Source organism: Oncorhynchus mykiss, chromosome 16, assembly GCF_013265735.2.
Source record: "Oncorhynchus mykiss isolate Arlee chromosome 16, USDA_OmykA_1.1, whole genome shotgun sequence".
In the NCBI taxonomy this organism is placed as follows: Eukaryota; Metazoa; Chordata; class Actinopteri; order Salmoniformes; family Salmonidae; genus Oncorhynchus; species Oncorhynchus mykiss.
Window position 1 is genome coordinate 26,550,449 of NC_048580.1, and position 21,396 is coordinate 26,571,844.

Genomic DNA, 21,396 nt, shown 5'->3' on the forward strand with positions numbered 1-21,396 from the left:
AGTCTTGTAATTCTACCTTGTTTATTTGTTGAGAATGTTTTTATAACGCTGAAAGAAAATCAGAAGGTCAATTGCATGGAGGAGGTTTGCAGAGATTGTTGGTGTTGATGGTGGGTCATTAGAGATTTTCTCACAATTTACTTCTACCCAAAGTACCCATTCATGTGTATTTTACATGCAGGCCCATGGACTGTAATTTATAGGAAGTGAGCTCTAATCATCTATGTCATTACACAGGTATAAGAGCCATGAGCCATAACTTATAAGAATCAAAATGTTAAGATACCATAATCCAATTGGTAGCATATTGCAGGCTTAGAGCTATATTTACAATGTTATAATTTGTGTTACTGTAAATTTCTATCATTTGGTGGGCAAATTTCAGAATGTAATTTAGTTAACACATTCACAAATGGTGGCTTTGATCACAATTTTGAAGTTTAGGTCTAGGTTGATTGAGGTTCATAACTAGCTAGCAGCACAAGCAAACAATGCTGTGCAAACTTCTCTTCATTCACCATCAACACCAACGATCTCTAAAATCCTCCTTCATGACGTTGACCTTTTGATTTAGTCTATGTATTCTAGCAAAGCCAACATCATATATATAGTTGAAAAACAGAACCGATGATTAGCTTTCTTCCATCCTTTTTAAAATGTCGCTTGCTCGGAACAAATGACTGGCGGAACTACTATATGTTTTATGAACTGAAGATTTTCAAGCAAACATCTGCTCCTCACCTGATTGGTTAACAGCAGCGGTGGCCGTGTGAAATTTGAATAAAGTAGTGAAGCGCTCAACTTTTTCTGACGCGCCGCAAGCAGGGTTCTCTTCGCTCACCTTCACACAATCCATTCACATTTCTCTTCATGCCCTTGTTGAAAATGAAAGGGGGTCGGAGCTTCTGCTGCCGTACTGTCTGTACTGAGTGATACAATAATAGGGCTCAATCCTAACTTGAGGTTACACACACAAGCTCTTATAAGTACAAACCAAGGGCCACTTCTCCTGCTCTAGGGATACTGTATGTGCTGAGCTCAGCAGAATGCTGTGGAAGAGGAGGAGGATAAGGTCACTCCCAGTGTGGCCATTCATTGCACTGTGGGCAGCACTCAGTCACGCTGGTAAAGGGCACTTTAGAGTGTACGGCTTCCTCTCTCCATCATACAGAGATGAAGAGAGAAATCGAGAGAGAGAGAGAGAGAGAGAGAGAGATGCAGAAACAGACAGACAGCGAGAGAGAGACAGAAATACAGTAAAAGAGAGAGAGAGCCAAAGAGGGTGTTTGTGTGTGTGTGTGTGTGTGTGTGTGTGTGTGTGTGTGTGTGTGTGTGTGTGTGTGTGTGTGTGTGTGTGTGTGTGTGTGTGTGTGTGTGTGTCTGTGTGTGTGTGTGAGAGAGAGAGAGAGAGAGAGAGAGAGACTGTGAGGTCCAAGTGAGTTGGGGATGGAGACAAAGGAAACTGCATATGGCTTGATAGAGAGGGAGATAAGGAATGGACAAGGGGGCAAGTAAGAGAGATGGCATATTCTGATAGAAAGAGAAAGAGGGAGTGAGGGAGAGAAAGAGAGGGCACATTTGTGCCCGACAAAGGGGATCTCTGTCAGTGTAGGGTGTCTGGTGTCCTTTCTTGTTGGGTGGGTGGAGGGGTGTAATGAAGAGAGTGGTGGGCGCGGTGGGGGAGGGGGTAGTAAAAGAGGGAGAAGTCATGATGATGAGAGAGGAGGAAATGTCATGAACTAGTAGTAGAGACAGGCAGCAGGTAGCCTAGTGGTTAAGAGTGGTGGGCCAGTAACAGAAAGGTCTCTGTTTCAAATCCCCAAGCTGACTTGGTAAAAAATCTGTTGATGTGTCCAAGTGTAAGGGTTGAAGGGAAATAGCCATTATCAAAAGAAGTGAAAAAAGTTGTCAATTAGGCAGTCAATCAGCTTAGTTCCCTTTATTGATAGTCTATTTGATTAGAAATCCAATCGAAACATTTGCGTTTTTTTCCTGTGTTGCGTATTAGCGTTAACCTATCATTGTTCTGGAAATGTTCATTTTTCTGTGTAGTGGTGGTCGGTTGCTAGCAATTGATTTTGAACGCATGAATTATTAAAAAAAAACAATGAACATCCTCAAATGCTACGGGGTTAAGCTACAGAAGCCAGGTTAGAGTAATGCACCTCAGTAGAAAGGGGTAAAGAAAGGGTAACCGGAAAGAGAGAGGAAAAAAAGAGCTGGCGTCAGCCACCTGCGTCTAAGCTGTGTTCTGCTGAGTAGGCTGAACCCACGGAGAGGCCACTTGACTGGAGCACAAGGCTCATTGAACACAGCAGGTGGACCATTCACTGACCTGGCAGTCACAGGAGGCCATAGTCAGACCACCTAGCAGTCAGAGAAACAAGCATCAGCCAGAAAAATAAACTTTAACACACCTGCAATCTACCAGTAAACTAGCGGCCAGACAAAACAATCAGACTAACTGTCTGTTATTAACAACACCTGCAATCGAACATGCACCACTAGAACTGATCTGCAGTCAGACAGGATAAATAAGGTTGAACAAACTCGGCCTCAAGTAAATCAGTAGGCTGGCTAGTCAGTCACGCAGTCACACAAGCCTGTAAATTGCACAACAAAATAAAAGAAAGGATCTGTTTGTTGTTGTATTCATGGTCAGAGCTGCTATGAAGTTATGACTAGGACCCTTAATAACATGAGATGAGATAAATGAAATATGGGAAAGCAGTCAAAGATGTAAATAAAATGTATGCGCAAATGTGACGTTCAATGTATTTCTAATTTTAGAATTCTGTACAGTTCAAACGCAGCGGGCTCATGAAGCAAAAACCCAGTTACATGTCAAACTAATTGACCACTTCCGGTCATTGACATTGGTCACACCTAAGACAGCATACTAAAAATGTATCCTCTCCTTCCACACTACTGACCCCTCCCCTTGACCTGCTCCCCTTGAGTCGCAATCACAACAAGGTCTCACTAATTATTTCACCACATTAGCGTAAAAAAAAACGACTACCATCTCCTTCCCCAATGCAAAGCAACTCTCCTGAGTCATTTAGTGCTGTCGGATGAGTTCCTGTTGATGTGAGTAACTGTAAGTAAACGACAGACGTGGAGAGTTTTCCACATCAGCAGCCAGCGCTGAGGAGTGAACATGCCCGCTAGGTGTTAATGGTGGAGAGAGAGGGAAAGTGGGCCGGATGGATGGAACCACGGGCTCTTACTCTGGTAATGACTCCTTGGGGGTATGGGAAATGGCCAAGTGATGTGGGATGGGATAGGAGGAGGAAGTCAAGTGTGTGTGTGTGTGTGTGTGTGTGTGTGTGTGTGTGTGTGTGTGTGTGTGTGTGTGTGTGTGTGTGTGTGTGTGTGTGTGCGTGTGTGTGTGTAGGGAGATGTTCTCTGTTAAGTATACCCACCTTCTCCTGGGTTTTCGAGCTACTCCTCAAAATGGAGTCAATTACTGACAGTTACAGGACAAGAGAGAGATGCAGCATGGTGTGTGTGTGTGCGTGTGTGGGTGCATGCATGAGGTTAAGCTTAGGGGGGGATTGTCTACACTGTCAGGCCCAGGGCTACTTGTGCCGTATTCAACTCCTGTAGGCTCACTCCTGTTTCCATCCTTGGGGCCTATACCCACCCCACATCTTAGGTCCCTAAAACCTCCATATGGGCAGGGTATCAGGACTCACAATATGTTTCTCCATCTGCCACCACCTGTGACAGAGGGAACAGTCTCCATATTGAGGCTCCAGGCTGGGCTTGTAGAGGTGGAGGGGTGGGGGGGGGGTGACCCCCTTATCAGGCCTCTCCCTGAGTATCTACGGGTGTTTGTATGAAACTCAAACTGATAACAATACTTCAAATATGGAGATAGATACAGAGGGCTAAATCCTGTTCTCAATACATTATCTGCCTGAAAGTTCAAGTGGCAAATGTGTATTTCAAGACAGGATTCGGAAGAAAACTGAAGTAGATGTTGATTGTATGGTGGGTTAAGATAGTGTGGGAAAGGACTTAATATTTGATATTGTACAAAGGAGGGAGTTTAGCAGTAAGTCGTCGTACAATACATGTTGACTGATACAACATCGAATCAAATCAAGTGTTATTTGTCACATGCGCAGGTGTAGACCTTACAGTGAAATGCTTACTAACAACCCCTTTAACCAACAATGCAGCTTTAAGAAAAGTAAGTGTGAAGAAAGTATTTACTAAAATAAACTGAAGAAAGAGGTAAAGTGACTATACTTAGATAAGAGTAGCAAGAAGCATAAAAATTGGGGGCAATGCAAATAGTCCAGGTAGCCATTTGATTAGCTGTTCAGGAGTCCTCACAAGGCACCCCGACCTAAGTCCCAGATATCTCTGTCTCTTCTTCGTGCAAAGGACAGGGTCCAGTACGAGGAGAGAAATCGCTGTTCTGATATCCAGAAGCTCTTTTCAGTTATAAGAGATGGTGGCAGAAACATTATGTACAAAATGAGTTACAAATAACGCGAAAAAACACACAATAGCACTATTGGTTAGGAGCCCGTAAAAGGGCAGCCATGATGACATGATGGCGCCGGAGAGGATGGCTGCCATTTTATTAGCTCTTAAACAATTTTTTTTTCCGCATTGCTTGTAACTTATTTTGTACATAATGTTGCTGCTACCGTCTTTTATGACCGAAAAGAGCTTCTGGACAGTGATTACTCACCTCGAGTTGGACAAATAATTTTTCTTTAATGAGTCGGACAGGAAGGATATACTCCAAACACCCGAACAGGCCCTCATCGCCGTCATTCGCAGGAGAAAGAAACAGATGTTTCATGGAAAGAGATCGGGGTGGATTGTGAGGATCAGGCGACGAGTGGCTAATCTGCCTTTGCCATTCGTACTGTTAGCCAACGTTCAATCTCTGGAAAATAATTGGGCCGAACTGAAAGCACGTATATCCTACCAACAGGACATTCAAAACTGTATATCTTATGTTTCACCGAGTCGTGCCTGAACGATGACATTAATAACAGCTGGCAGGCTATATTCTCTATCGGTAGGATAGAACAGCAGCCTCTGGTAAGACACGGGGCGGTGGCCTATGTATATTTGTAAACAACTGCTGGTGCACACATGGTGTCAAAGGAGGTATTGAAGTTTTGCTCACCATGATAAGCTGTAGACCACACTATCTACCTAGAGAGTTTTCATCTGTATTTTACGTAGCTGTCTACATACCACCACAGACTGATGCTGGCACTAAAACCGCACTCAATGAGTTGTATACCTCCATAAGCAAACAGGAAAACTCTCATCCACAGGTCGGCGCTCCTAGTGACCGGGACTTTAATGCAGGGAAACAAATCAGTTTTATCTCATTTCTATCAGCATGTTAAATGTAAATAACAACTCTAGACCACCTTTACTCCACACACAGAGACATGTACAAAGCTCTCCCTCACCCTCCATTTGTCATAGCTGACCATAATTCTATCCTCCTGATTCCTGCATACAAGAAAAATTGAAGCAGGAAGCACAAGTGACTCAGTCTATAAAAAAGTGGTCTGATGAAGCAGATGCTAAACTACAGGAATGTTTTGCTAGCACAGACTGAAATATGTTCCGGGATTCTTCCGATGGCATTGAAGAGTACACCACATCAGTCACTGGCTTCATCAATAAGTGCATCGATGACGTCGTCCCCACAGTGACTGTACGTACATACCCCAACCAGAAGCCATAGATTACAGGCAACATTCACACTGAGCTAAAGCGTGTACCTGCCGCTTTCACGGAACAGGACTCTAACCCAGAAATCCCGCTATGCCTTCCGACAAACCATCAAACCGGCAATTAGGGTTGCACCTTTTGGGGAATATTCAAAGGTGGGAATTAACAGGAATATATGGGAATTAATGGGAATATATTTGGATTAAAGGAAATATATGCAAAGACATATTAATGCCATTTAAATGTAGATGTTTTTTGCATTGGATATATTTACCATATCATATGGAGACAGAAACATAAACCTTTTACCTTATCATAAGTAGACATAATTGCAAATTATGAAATCCTTCCAATAGAAATTTAAAAAACGATTTAGTTACTTAAATTAAATGAGTTGACTCTTCACATGGGATGATTTCACTGAACAACAAAAGAAAGGGAATATTGAACATTCCCCAATGATCCATCACATCTCCCAAAAACGTTGTCAACATACATCTGTAAAATGATAGTCTAGAAACTAAAACTTTGGTTGTCTTCCTCTCAGGCTTCCATATCTTCTCCCTAGACCTCCTCAATGTCCACCTTTTGAACATCAGACTCTGAGGCCTCCTCTTCACTGCCACTTTCCAACCTTGTTGAGGTTGGCTCGTTGTCAGGCTCAAAAAGCCTCAAATTTGCCCAGATGGCCACCGATTTTTCAACCCTTGTATTGGTCAGCCTGTTACATGCTTTGGTGTGTGTGTTCCCAAACAAGGACAAGTTGCGCTCTGAGGTGGCTGATGTTGGTGGGATTTGGAGGATGATGGAGGCAACAGGAGAAAGAGCTTCAGATCAACAAAGTCCCTTCCACCAGGTGGCTGATGAGATATGTTGGCACAACTGCCATATTGCATCTCCATCCCAAAGCCCTTGCTTGGAAGTGTACTTCGCCAGACAGCCTATGTACCTAGTCCTTATCCAGGCCAAGGTGGCAAGACAAGGTAGTGATGGCACCATAGGCCTTGTTGATCTCTGCACCAGACAGGATGCTCTTGCCAGCATACTTGGGGTCCAACATGTATGCTGCGGCGTGTATGGGCTTCAGGCAGAAGTCTTCACGCTTTTTGATGTATTTAGAACTCTGCTTGGAGCAACAGTGAAGTGGGCAGGGCAGTACGGATTTCTTCTCTTACATCTGCAAGCAGCGTCTGAACATCAGACAGGATGGCATTGTCTCCCTCAATCTGTGCAATGGCTACTGCTATAGGTTTCAGGAGTTTCAGGCTGCATGCCACTCTCTCCCAAAATACATCATCCAGGTGGATCCTCTTGATGGGGCTGTCCATATCGGCAGACTGTCAAACATGATGACAACACCAGCCCAACGGGTGTTGCTGGGCAGCTGCAATGTGGTGCTCTTATTCTTCTCACTCTGCTTGGTTAGGTAGATTGCTGCAATAACTAACTGACCCTTCACATACCTAACCATTTGCTTGACTCTCTTGTAGAGTGTATCCATTGTTTTCAGTTCCATAATGTCCTTGAGGAGCAGATTCAATGCATGAGCAGCACAGTCAATGGGTGTGATGTGAGGGTAGGACTTCTCCACTTTAGACCAAGCAGCCTTCATGTTTGCAGACTGCCTTCAGCTCATCTGCAATGTAGAACCGGTGTGTCTGTTGTCCCTTGTGTCTGTGCTCTTGTAGAATACTGGTTGAGGGGTGGAGAGGATGTAGTTTATTATTCCTTGCCCACAAACATTCAACCACCTATCAGAGATGATTGCAATAGTCTGCTTTCTCTGATTTGCTTGACCTTCACTTGAACTCTGTTGAACTCTGCATCCAGCAAATTAATATAATAAAGCATGCCTGGTTGGAGGGGTGTATTCTGGGCGAAGAACATTCAGAAATCTCTTCCAATACACATTGCCAGTGAGCATCAGAGGTGAACCAGTTGCATGCACAGCTTGAGCATCAGCATTTCTCTGACTACGTTCCTCCATTGAGTCAAAAAATCTTCTGATTCCAGGAGGAGGGGTGCTGTTGCTATCGATAAGGTGTCTTATTCATCATTTTCACCTCGAATAGAAGTAGAGGGACTTTTGTCAGATGTTGCTAGTTGTGAGCGCTGAAGGAAATTAATGCTCTTTGCCTGATGATTCTTCATCTAAAAAAACAACAAATACAATTCCATGTACAGATCAATAGTTAAGCAGTTAGATTAAACAAGTCCTTTGTAAGATACATGTTTTAAAATGAAACATTTATGGAAACCCACATGGTAGTAAATACTAACTAGCAGAAATTGTGAACAAGTTAGAAATGATTTAAACACACTTTACTGAATGCTACTATTTACTAGTTAACAATAAATCATGTATGTCTTATGAAATATATTCACCCCACCCAATATTGTAATCAAAGCTTACCAGAAAGCATGTAGTCCTTGGCTCAGACAGTGTAGTAGTGTGGGCTCAATAGCATCTCATTAGTGTGCGAGATCTTGAGAATCAGATGTGCATGTGATGGAAGAATGCACTGTGCATGCAGATGCTTGCAATTCCATTGAATTGGGGATAGTTTAACCGAAATATACTACAAGACCTAGAATTGCCTTATGTGTATACCACAAAAAAAGGTTCACTGTTATGAGCGAACTTTTTGGAGGAATTTAAGCAAAATTCCCCAAATTCCCGGGCTTAATTTCACATGGGAAATTTCAAGAAAAATTCCCTAGCGTCAATACGGGACTAAGATCAAATCGTACGACACCGGCTCCAACACTCGTCAGATGTGGAAGGGCTTACAAACTATTACAGACTACAAAGGGAAGCACAGTCGAGAGCTGCCCAGTGACACAAGCCTACCAGACGAGCTAAATAACTTTTATGCTCTCTTCGAGTCAAGTAACACTGAAACATGGATGAGAGCATCAGCTGTTCCTGACGACTGTGTGATCTCGCTCTCCGCAGCCGATGTGAGTAAGACCTTTAAACAGGTCAACATTCACAAGGCCGCAGGGCTAGACGGATTACCAGGACTTGAACGCCGACCATGCGCTAACCAACTGGCAAGTGTCTTCACTGACATTTTCAAACCTCTCCCTGTCTGAGTCTGTAATACCAACATGTTTCAAGCAGACCACCATAGTCCCTGTGCCCAAGAACACTAAGGTAACCTGCCTAAATGATTACCGACCGGTAGCACTCACGTCTGTAGCCATGAAATGCTTTGAAAGGCTGATCATGGCTTACATCAACACCATTATCCCAGAAACCAATTTGCATCCCGCTCCAACAGATCCACAGATGATGCAATCTCTATTGCACTCCACACTGCCCTTTCAGACCTGGAAAAAAGGAACACTTATGTGAAAATGATATTCATTGACCACAGCTCAGCGTTCAACACCATAGTTCCCTCAAAGCTCATCACTAAGCTAAGGACCCTGGGACTTAACATCTCCCTCTGCAACCGGATCCTGGACTTCCTGACGGGCCGCCTCCAGGTGGAAAGTGTAGGTAACAACACATCCGCCATGCTGATTCTCAACACGAGGGCCCCTCAGGGGTGCATGCTCAGTCCCCTCTTGTACTCCCTGTTCACTCATGACTGCACTACAACACCATCATTAAGTTTGCTGACGACACAAGAGTGGTAGGCCTGATCTCCGACAACGAAGAGACAGCCTATAGGGAGGAGGTCAGAGAACTGACCCCGTGTGGTGCAAGGACAACAACCTCTCCCTCAACGTGATCAAGACAAAGGAGATGATTGTGGACTACAGGAAAAGGAGGCCCGAGCATACCCCCATTCTCATCAACTGGGCTGTAGTGGAGCAGGTTGAGAGCTTCAAGTTCCTTGGCGTCCACATCACCAACAAACTAACGTGGTCCAAGCACACCAAGACAGTCGTGAAGAGGGCATGACAGAACCTATTCCCCCTCAAGAGACTGAAAAGATTTGGCATGGGTCCTCAGATCCTCAAAAGGTTTTACAGCTGCACCATCGAGAGCATGGTTGCATCACTGCCTGGAATGGTAGAGGGTAGTGCGTATGGCCCAGTACATCTCCAGGGCCAAGCTTCCTGCCATCCAGGACCTCTATACCAGACGGTGTCAGAGGAAGGCCCTAAAATTGTCAGTCCCCAGCCAACCTAGTCATAGACTGTTCTCTCTGCTACCGCACGGCAAGCGGTAACGGAGCACCAAGTCTAGGTCTAAGAGGCTTCTAAACAGCTGCTACCACCAAGCCATATGCCTCCTGTACATCTAATCAAATGGCTGCCCAGACTATTTGCATTGCCCCCCTCCCCTTCTACTCTCTGTTATTATTGCATAGTCACTTTAATAACTCTACCTACTTGTACATGTTACCTCAATTACCTCGACACCGGTGCCCCCGCACATTGTCTCTGTACCGGTACCCCCTGTATATAGCCTGTATACATTGTTATTTTTCTGCTGCTCTTTAATGATTTGTTATTTTAATCTCTTACTTTTTTAGGTATTTTCATAAAACTGCATCGTTGGTTATGGGCTTATAAGTAAGCATTACACCTGTTGTATTCGGCGCATGTGACAAATACATTTTGATTTGATTTGATCTCCTCCGGCGCCATCTCTCATGAAATTCCTTAACGGATTTGTATGCCTCTATCTAGATTCACATCAGATATGTTCACAGTTCACATATATTTACTCATACATGAATACACAACGGTCAATTATATTCACTCCATTTCTCTCCCACTTTTTATTCTCACCACCATCTTGTTCTTCTCTTCTCCTGCAGATCTGAACCCGCCGCTCTTCTCCTCCATCTCGCCCCCTCCCTCTGGGGGCTCGTCCCTGCCCTCGTTCACTGACGATGACGCCCTTTTCCCCTACGGCCCCACGGAGACCGCCACCACCACCACCACTACCAGTACAATCAAGTTCATAGGCGACGAGCTGAACAAGAACCTCATCCCCATTTACTGCTCCATCTTGGCAGCCGTTGTGGTGGGCCTCGTAGCCTTCATCGTCTTTAAGAGGTGAGGAAGAAGGGCAGATGGGATGGGACTTCAATGAGGAATGGTGTTGCATTGTAATATTTAAGGGAACCAATCTACAGGAACGCAATGTTCGATAGATGAGATTTTCAAGACATGAGGTATACATAAGAGTCAAGGAATCTGATCTGATAATAGAGTTCATCTGCCACTTTTTCTGGGTGAGGGCACAAGCCCCTGACATTCAGCCTGGGGATCCCCAACGTCTGTTCAGAGAAAACGGCCTATTTTGTGCTACATTTGAGTTGCTATCCTTTTAAACCTTTTACACCCACTCCCCACTGATCCACGCGTAATATTGATTGCTTATTTTCCCAACTCTACACTCTCGACACGGCACTGCTAGCTTTAGTGTGATAATCCGACGCACTTTCAGCTCAAGACAGGGGCTTCAAAACAAACAGACCAGAACACGGTTGGGCTAGCATCGATGCTGGTGTTGATAAAATGAGATGTGCAGGCGGACGAGTCGGTCAAGGATCGATTCGGACAAAGTGATCTATTGTATGACAAGTGACAGTTTATTCAGAGTAAAGATATCTGGTACAGCATGCATGGGCTCTGTCAAGTAACTCCGAGTGAGCTAAAAGAGAGAGCGCCTAATACAGTTTGTTTACATATTTTATACAGCACAGAAAGTAGGTTGAGTCTTGAAGTTCTGGTTCTATGGTTCAAATCAAATCAAATCAAATCAAATCAAATCAAATTTTATTTGTCACATACACATGGTTAGCAGATGTTAATGCGAGTGTAGCGAAATGCTTGTGCTTCTAGTTCCGACAATGCAGTAATAACAAGTAATCTAACTAACAATTCCAAAACTACTGTCTTGTACACAGTGTAAGGGGATAAAGAATATGTACATAAGGATATATGAATGAGTGATGGTACAGAGCAGCATAGGCAAGATACAGTAGATGGTATCGGGTACAGTATGTACAATGAGATGAGTATGTAAACAAAGTGGCATAGTATAGTATAAAGTGGCTAGTGATACATGTATTACATAAGGATACCGTCGATGATATAGGGTACAGTATATACGTATGCGTATGAGATGAATAATGTAGGGTAAGTAACATTTATATAAGGTAGCATTGTTTAAAGTGGCTAGTGATATATTTACATCATTTCCCATCAATTCCCATTATTAAAGTGGCTGGAGTTGAGTCAGTGTCAGTGTGTTGGCAGCAGCCACTCAGTGTTAGTGGTGGCTGTTTAACAGTCTGATGGCTTTGAGATAGAAGCTGTTTTTCAGTCTCTCGGTCCCAGCTTTGATGCACCTGTACTGACCTCGCCTTCTGGATGATAGCGGGGTGAACAGGCAGTGGCTCGGGTGGTTGATGTCCTTGATGATCTTTATGGCCTTCCTGTGACATCGGGTGGTGTAGGTGTCCTGGAGGGCAGGTAGTTTGCCCCCGGTGATGCGTTGTGCAGACCTCACTACCCTCTGGAGAGCCTTACGGTTGAGGGCGGTGCAGTTGCCATACCAGGCGGTGATACAGCCCGCCAGGATGCTCTCGATTGTGCATCTGTAGAAGTTTGTGAGTGCTTTTGGTGACAAGCCGAATTTCTTCAGCCTCCTGAGGTTGAAGAGGCGCTGCTGCGCCTTCTTCACGATGCTGTCTGTGTGAGTGGACCAATTCAGTTTGTCTGTGATGTGTATGCCGAGGAACTTAAAACTTGCTACCCTCTCCACTACTGATCCATCGATGTGGATAGGGGGGTGTTCCCTCTGCTGTTTCCTGAAGTCCACAATCATCTCCTTAGTTTTGTTGACGTTGAGTGTGAGGTTGTTTTCCTGACACCACACTCCGAGGGCCCTCACCTCCTCCCTGTAGGCCGTCTCATCGTTGTTGGTAATCAAGCCTACCACTGTTGTGTCGTCCGCAAACTTGATGATTGAGTTGGAGGCGTGCGTGGCCACGCAGTCGTGGGTGAACAGGGAGTACAGGAGAGGGCTCAGAACGCAACCTTGTGGGGCCCCAGTGTTGAGGATCAGCGGGGAGGAGATGTTGTTGCCTACCCTCACCACCTGGGGGCGGCCCGTCAGGAAGTCCAGTACCCAGTTGCACAGGGCGGGGTCGAGACCCAGGGTCTCGAGCTTGATGACGAGCTTGGAGGGTACTATGGTGTTGAATGCCGAGCTGTAGTCGATGAACAGCATTCTCACATAGGTATTCCTCTTGTCCAGATGGGTTAGGGCAGTGTGCAGTGTGGTTGAGATTGCATCGTCTGTGGACCTATTTGGGCGGTAAGCAAATTGGAGTGGGTCTAGGGTGTCAGGTAGGGTGGAGGTGATATGGTCCTTGACTAGTCTCTCAAAGCACTTCATGATGACGGATGTGAGTGCTACGGGGCGGTAGTCATTTAGCTCAGTTACCTTAGCTTTCTTGGGAACAGGAACAATGGTGGCCCTCTTGAAGCATGTGGGAACAGCAGACTGGTATAGGGATTGATTGAATATGTCCGTAAACACACCGGCCAGCTGGTCTGCGCATGCTCTGAGGGCGCGGCTGGGGATGCCATCTGGGCCTGCAGCCTTGCGAGGGTTAACACGTTTAAATGTCTTACTCACCTCGGCTGCAGTGAAGGAGAGACCGCATGTTTTCGTTGCAGGCCGTGTCAGTGGCACTGTATTGTCCTCAAAGCGGGCAAAAAAGTTATTTAGTCTGCCTGGGAGCAAGACATCCTGGTCCGTGACTGGGCTGGGTTTCTTCCTGTAGTCCGTGATTGACTGTAGACCCTGCCACATGCCTCTTGTGTCTGAGCCGTTGAATTGAGATTCTACTTTGTCTCTGTACTGGCGCTTAGCTTGTTTGATAGCCTTGCGGAGGGAATAGCTGCACTGTTTGTATTCGGTCATGTTACCAGACACCTTGCCCTGATTAAAAGCAGTGGTTCGCGCTTTCAGTTTCACACGAATGCTGCCATCAATCCACGGTTTCTGGTTAGGGAATGTTTTAATCGTTGCTATGGGAACGACATCTTCAACGCACGTTCTAATGAACTCGCACACCGAATCAGCGTATTCGTCAATGTTGTTATCTGACGCAATACGAAACATCTCCCAGTCCACGTGATGGAAGCAGTCTTGGAGTGTGGAGTCAGCTTGGTCGGACCAGCGTTGGACAGACCTCAGCGTGGGAGCCTCTTGTTTTAGTTTCTGTCTGTAGGCAGGGATCAACAAAATGGAGTCGTGGTCAGCTTTTCCGAAAGGGGGGCGGGGCAGGGCCTTATATGCGTCGCGGAAGTTAGAGTAACAATGGTCCAAGGTCTTTCCTCCCCTGGTTGCGCAATCGATATGCTGATAAAATTTGGGGAGTCTTGTTTTCAGATTAGCCTTGTTAAAATCCCCAGCTACAATGAATGCAGCCTCCGGATAAATTGTTTCCAGTTTGCAGAGAGTTAAATAAAGTTCGTTCAGAGCCATCGATGTGTCTGCTTGGGGGGGGATATATACGGCTGTGATTATAATCGAAGAGAATTCTCTTGGTAGATAATGCGGTCTACATTTGATTGTGAGGAATTCTAAATCAGGTGAACAGAAGGATTTGAGTTCCTGTATGTTTCTTTCATCGCACCATGTCACGTTAGTCATAAGGCATACGCCCCCGCCCCTCTTTTTACCAGAAAGATGTTTTTTCCTGTCTGCGCGATGCGTGGAGAAACCTGTTGGCTGCACCGCTTCGGATTGCGTCTCTCCAGTAAGCCACGTTTCCGTGAAGCAAAGAACGTTACAGTCTCTGATGTCCCTCTGGAATGCTACCCTTGCTCGGATTTCATCAACCTTGTTGTCAAGAGACTGGACATTGGCAAGAAGAATGCTAGGGAGTGGTGCGCGCTGTGCCCGTCTCCGGAGTCTGACCAGAAGACCGCCTCGTTTCCCTCTCTTTCGGAGTCGTTTTTTTGGGTCGCTGCATAGGATCCACTCCGTTGTCCTGTTTGTAAGGCAGAACACAGGATCCGCGTCGCGAAAAACATATTCTTGGTCGTACTGATGGTGAGTTGATGCTGATCTTATATTCAGTAGTTCTTCTCGACTGTATGTAATGAAACCTAAGATGACCTGGGGTACTAATGTAAGAAATAACACGTAAAAAAACAAAAAACTGCATAGTTTCCTAGGAACGCGAAGCGAGGCGGCCATCTCTGTCGGCGCCGGAAGTCAGTGGTTGGTTCAGGTCCAGGCGTAGTCTCCGATGATTGGCTCCTGCAGTCCATCGCTTCAGCCGTTGCTCAATGTCCTTGTTGTCTTCTTGAGTCCAGGGTGGGTGTGTGTGTGTGTGTCCTAGATAAGTTATAATCTTGTGCAGCATGTGTGTGTCTTGAGTTTGTGTGTCTTAATGTATGTAGTTCCTGTTTTCACATAGCCAGCCGTTGGCCGATACTGAGACTAAGGCATTGTGGTTGGGCCAGTTCCTGTTTATGTGCTGTGAGTGGAGACATCAGCCTGCTTGTGTCAGCGTTATTGAAGTGCTGTTTCCTATTGAGTAATACTTGGTAGACAGATGAAGTTAATATGCTGAAGTTAATATGTTATAGCAAAAGGCCTGGTTATAATGAACACAGCTAAGTGCTCATGCTTACACTGGCGGCAGTCAGCACCGGGGACAGAAGGGGGGCTATGAAATATTCAGATACCCCATCAAATGGTGTCACTTTGACCCACTTCCGCCCCATGAGCATGAAAAGCAGACTGAGGACATAGACAGGTCGCACAATAGGTCAGTTACTATTGACTTATCGGTGAAATTGACATTTCTTTCATGTTTTTAAAAAAATGTATAACCTTTATTTATCTAGATTAGTCTCAATAGCTAGGTTTCCATCCAATTTACAACATATTTTCATGTGAGTATTATATAACTTGCCAGATCTGGTTTTCACACATGCTCTCTAAACAACAGTTCGCTGATAAAGTGGACAGGAGCATTTTTATTTGTAATTGGCAGCTAAGCCCTGATCATCATGTCACTTTACAAATGAAGACCCTCAATGTTTACAGGAAAGGAGTATCAAGCTCATCCCCATGGACTTTCACCACCCTGGGAAGTTCATTATAACTTATTTCATCTGTAGCCTAATAAACTGAGCATGCGTTTTCAAGTCATAGTGAGGACCACACAAAATACCTCGACAGGATGGATATCTTATTGCACAATAAATAGTTTCCCCCACACAAAAAGATCCCACCATGTCGACCGAACAAATTGCACATTACATTATTGATTTTTAAATGTTTTATTTAACAAGGCAAGTCAGTTAAGAACAAATTCTTATTTACAATGACAGTCTACCCCGGTCAAACCCTAACCCGGACGACGCTTGGCCAATTGTGCGCCACCCTATGGGACTCCCAATCACGGCCGGTTGTGATACAGCCTGGAATCGAACCAGGGTCTGTAGTGACGCCTCTAGCACTGAGATGCAGTGCCTTAGACCACTGCGCCACTCAGGAGCCCAACATCTTCTTGGCAAGAGAGACCTGGTTAAAATAGCAGACAGAAATTATGTTCGAATGGGGTCTGAAGTGTCAGCAACTAAAGGGTCAAAAGTTCGAAGGTGTTTTATTTTTATTTTGATCCACTTCAAAGCTTGTTGAGTCTAGGATGAAATGTGTTTTGTTCAAATGTGTTTCGTTTACTCATTCAAGTAACTGACAGGTGTTAACTAATCAGAACAACAGGAGACGCATTGGTATGGAAGATGACAGGATTAGATTGAATGTAGTTTAATCAGATAAGGGTGCATAGTATGGAACGCCATTTGCGTCTTTGCGTGTCAAAAAAGATACACGTCAAATAACAGTATTTGACCTGTCAAACAAGATTATTTACCAATCAGGACCTGAATATGACTGCACGTCACATAATAATTTCACGCGTTCATACATTTTTTACGTAGTTATTACACATTGATTACACTATCACTCGTATTTCATATGTCACAGCGATTCATCGATATGTATGCTATGATGCTGGTGAAGTTGTCTTGCGCACCTACAGTGCTGGATATAAAAAAGCTAGCTGATGGATGCAAACAATGTTCTTCCTCAAAAACATAGCAAAACGACATAATCTGTTTCAGGAGCTATAGTTAGCTAGATAATTATATTATATAATATATAAAATAACCCTAATTTATAAGACAGTTCTTATTTGATTAATGGTGGTCAAACCCATCTATGTGAAGCTAGCCACAATAAGGATTAGCCACAATATTGGACTTTGAGGTTAGCCTTCAAAATAAAAGTATGCCATTGACAGTGATGCAAACTAAAACAAATAGTAGAATTTTGCCATAATTGAATAATAATAAACGAGGTTGAAATGTTGTCATATAAAATCAACAAAAGACAATCATTTGTTAATTTCGGTTGAAATCACACTGGATGTATTATACTTTAGAATTGCATTGGGCGCATACTTATTTCACTGTACAGCCTTATCTATGGATTGTGGATCAATGACATGGGGTATCAGTCTACTCAGTGACACCCAGAGAAAATTAGCATCGTAGCTCTTATTGTGGGACTCTGAAACAACCTAATTGAGCCACATTTATTGTCAACCTACTATGTGTATTGAACATTATCCCAGAGGAAAAACAATACTGCGTGGATGTTTTGGAGTCTGATAACTCTGAGGAGGGCATTGGGAAGAAATATCTTGGGTATTCAGTAGACTGATACCCCATTTCATTGATCCCTAATCCTTAGGTAAAGCTGTACAGTAGTCTGACTGGGGAGGTGATTTCACACAGTCACAGTCCTGCGATAAGAGCTACAATGCTAATATTTGCGTAAACTCTTCACAGTTGTGTTCTGTGGGTGTCACCGAGTAGACTGATACCCCATTTCATTGCTTCACATTCCAACCTTGTTTAACATTATATAGTTTAAATATGGCATGATTCCACCAATTGTAACCTTCTGCATTGCTTTCAAATAAGTACTTTTATTTTGAAGGCAAACTGCAAATTCCACTATTGTGCCTCATCCTTATTGTGGCTAACTTCACAACACATAACCCGGTCCGGTCGAGCTTCACTAGCCAGATGAAGCTAGTTGGCTGCTTATAACGTTAGCTTTGTGCAACAGGGTTAAGTAGTTGGCAAGCTATTTATTTTCATGAACTGAAGTTCAATGTCAATAGGCAAACAACAAGTGACTATCTAGCTAATACTTACTGTGGTGGTTAATTTCTGTATTATCAAATGAGGAGAGACAAACTTATCACACAAGTCAGTTAAACGTTAACTAAATCTTTAATAGTGAGAGCTTTGCAATAGCAATGACTTGTCAATGATTCACCATTTCTAATGATCCGTTGAGAGTCACAACACAATGGCTAATGAGATCTTTTATAGCAAAGATCCACCCCCTAGTCGACATAACAAACCACAGATATTAGGAACAGTTCACAAAATGAGACTTTATAAATGAGATCCCGTAGCCAGATAGCATTCGCCAAGAATTATCGTTCTGTTTGGCCCCTAAGACGAGGTTGCTATCTTGTTCCTGTTACTCCTAGCACAAAACACCAACTCGACCAATGGCATAAATCAATTGTCAACTCCAGACACTACCACACACATCCCTCAAGGCCAAACGAGGGAGTGACTGGCACACAAACATTGTGGAAATCTGTAATTGGTTCCCCATTAATTACGCCATCCTTTCACATGGTTTAGAATGGGTAAAGACACATTCACATATGAAGATAATGTTCCCTCCTGTCCTCTTCCCTTTCTGATATTCTGCATAGCACCAGGGACATGTGAAAGACAAGCCTGACCTCTCCCCTCTCTGGGTCCCAAGTGACTGAGCCCCAGCTGAGGGAGGAAGTGCAACTGCCAACACCAGAGTCCAAAGGGATACATTCTAATAACAAGTATATCACATAAGCATATTATGCAGATAAGACATCTTAATTATCCAAATTACCCAACTAATTCTGATTCATCCGTCACATTACTCACTAGGATTGCTGAATCATTGCGAAGAATAATGAAAAGGACTTAATTTCCTACTGGTCATTGTTTTTAGGTACCGAGCTAAAGCTAGCTAGCTACCGCAGAAGTACCGGTCAAACAAATGATGCCTTATTACCAACGTGGTATTAAAAACACATAGTTTGTGGCCAGTGTATGCTTGTTTGCAGACTTTTTTTTGTACAGCTTTGACAGTGCTTACTGATGGTAGTGGTGGCACTTGGATGGCACATGCAAATTCAGCACACACAACATTCTACAATAGAATTGTATTATTTGACGCGCATCTTTTTTTGACCGCCAAGACCCAAACGGCGTTCCATAGCTAAGGGAGCATGTGGGAATGGCAGTGGACTGTGTAGAATATGAGGTGACTATTGAGAGTTAGTGCCAGCAAGAGAAAATTGGGGGTAGGGTTCTATCCTCTGCCAAAGGGTTCAACATTCTACCTGCTCATCATGTATGTTGTTAATTGATAGTGATGGGGATGGGGTGAGCTTGTCTCCAGGCGGGCACTAATGGTGGGTGGGATTATCATGATCAATTAGTAATTTAACCCAATAGAGTCACTCTTGGCTCTCCAAATTTCGTCTGCATGTTTTAAAATAACCCACTATTACTTTTGTAAAAAAAAAAGTGTTATTACTATTGCATAGTTGTATGCTTAGTCCTGATGGACCAATGGGTATCTGGATAAACTGAACTTTACAACACCATACAAGGTAACTGAACACGGGTATTCTTGAATTTAACAAATGTTTCTTTGACTAACGTTTCATTTCATTAGACCTTCGGCTCTGTGAAGCTGCAAGGGTCATGGCCGGTATTCATAAAGTGCCTCAGAGTAGGAGTGCTGATACGGTATATATACTTTGATACGCTTTATGAGTACGGGCCCTGACCTTCATCATTTGATTTGATTTGATTTGATTTGAATTGAAGTCCATTTAAAGCATTTATTAATCCATTTTTATATAATGAGTACTTTTTTCCCCCCATCTCTGTGCAGGTGGAACAGCTGTAAGCAGAACAAGCAGGGCGCCAACAACTGCACAGCAAATCAGAACCAGACTCCTTCGCCGGAGGGGGAGAAGCTGCACAGCGACAGTGGCATATCGGTGGATAGCCAAAGCCTACAGGAGCAGCAAGGCCAGGGGCAGACTCAGGCACAGACAGGTAGGCCTGCACAGAGATACTCACACACAGGCGAGCACAGATGTATGAGTACGCACGCACGCACACACACACACACAGGTGGCGCGTCCAAAAGCAAAGCTAAGCTTCCTCAGAAGTAAATTGAATTAAACTTGCCCAAATTATATAATTACCACTGCCTATACAAAAATAAATGAAATCCTTCAAAACACTAGCTTCTCTTTTTTTAAAGCGTGGATTGTTTTCAATCACAAGGCCAGGGCATAACCTACAGTCGGGAAGCGTGCAATTTTGGCAGCGTGCAGCATTTCAAATAGCTGATTGTTGATTTGCGGCAGTCAGTGAAAAGCATCTAAAATAGGCCTAGGCATATCTCAATATTTCTAAATACAATTGTTGGAAAAACAAAGAAAAAACTCTAACCTGTCTTTAGTTAAGATATCAAAATGTTCAACTCCCAATAGGCTATTGAGCAAACAACACTTAGCCCAAAGGTGGACGATATGCCGATATTGAGTAATTTCATCTTATTGTCTTACTTAGCCGCTACAAACGTGTGTCCCTCGTGGAACAGTGGGTACATAAAACATTCTCCATTAAAGGCTGCAAAGGCGCCAATTTCCTCTTTAACTCTATTTAATCTCGAGAAGGCAGAAAAAAACAGAAAATATACATACTTTCTTTATGAAAAACCATTTTCCACCACCATGCTATTCCCAGATGTTGTGTATTCAGCCAATCAGGTTGCTGCAGTCTGTTTTTTTCACCCAGGGTCTAATTGATTCAAAAATAAAAGACTGCTGCAACCTGATTGGCTGAACACAATAAACAACATCCTGGACTAGCTTTAGCTACTCTAGCATGGCGGTGGAAAATGGAGAAAGTATGCATATTTTTCCAGTTTTCTGTCTGCCTTCTTGCGATTAAATAGTTAGGGTGGAAATTGATGATTTTGCAGCCTGAATAGGGAATGTTTTATTTACGAACCGGTCCACGGGGGATACGATTGTATAGCCGGCTGTATACATTCCCTATGGACGGTAAGATGAAACGACTCAATATCGCCATCTGCCAGCCTTTGGGCTAATTGGTACTATAGCGGAGCGCATCGGCCATATCCCCGGTGAGTGCGCACATTCACTGTCTTTATCATTGGGTGAGTTTTTTTAGGATAACATTTTCCTCCCCCAGGCTAGATGGACGTCATAGCCTACAATATGTGTCTCCCCTTTTCATAGGCCTTAATTAGATGGTTGTATTCAAGACAAGGTTGTTTTTATTTAGCTCAGTTTGTCAGCAGAGTAGCTATTGTCTCCAGTCATAGAGAGTAGAGAGTGTCTTAGAATTGCACGAAATGTGTTTATAAAAGACAATTTTTTTGCGAACAGTGAGTCAGTCTTGTGACTGATTGGATAGTCAGCCTTGTGACTATCCAATCTACTCCTCACATTAGGAATAGTAGGCTAGCTTACATTTGTATGCAAATGCCAT

General features: G+C 43.8%; 1 protein-coding gene across 1 annotated transcript in view; it reads left to right on the forward strand.

The window, feature by feature from the left end:
- ngfrb (nerve growth factor receptor b) overlaps window positions 1–21,396 on the forward strand; it is an 82,116-nt gene that overhangs the window by 55,411 nt on the left and 5,309 nt on the right. The window contains exons 4-5 of the mRNA XM_036946621.1: window positions 10,497–10,737; window positions 19,760–19,926. Coding sequence (XP_036802516.1) covers window positions 10,497–10,737; window positions 19,760–19,926 — 408 coding nt within the window. The remainder of the gene's footprint in view (window positions 1–10,496; window positions 10,738–19,759; window positions 19,927–21,396) is intronic.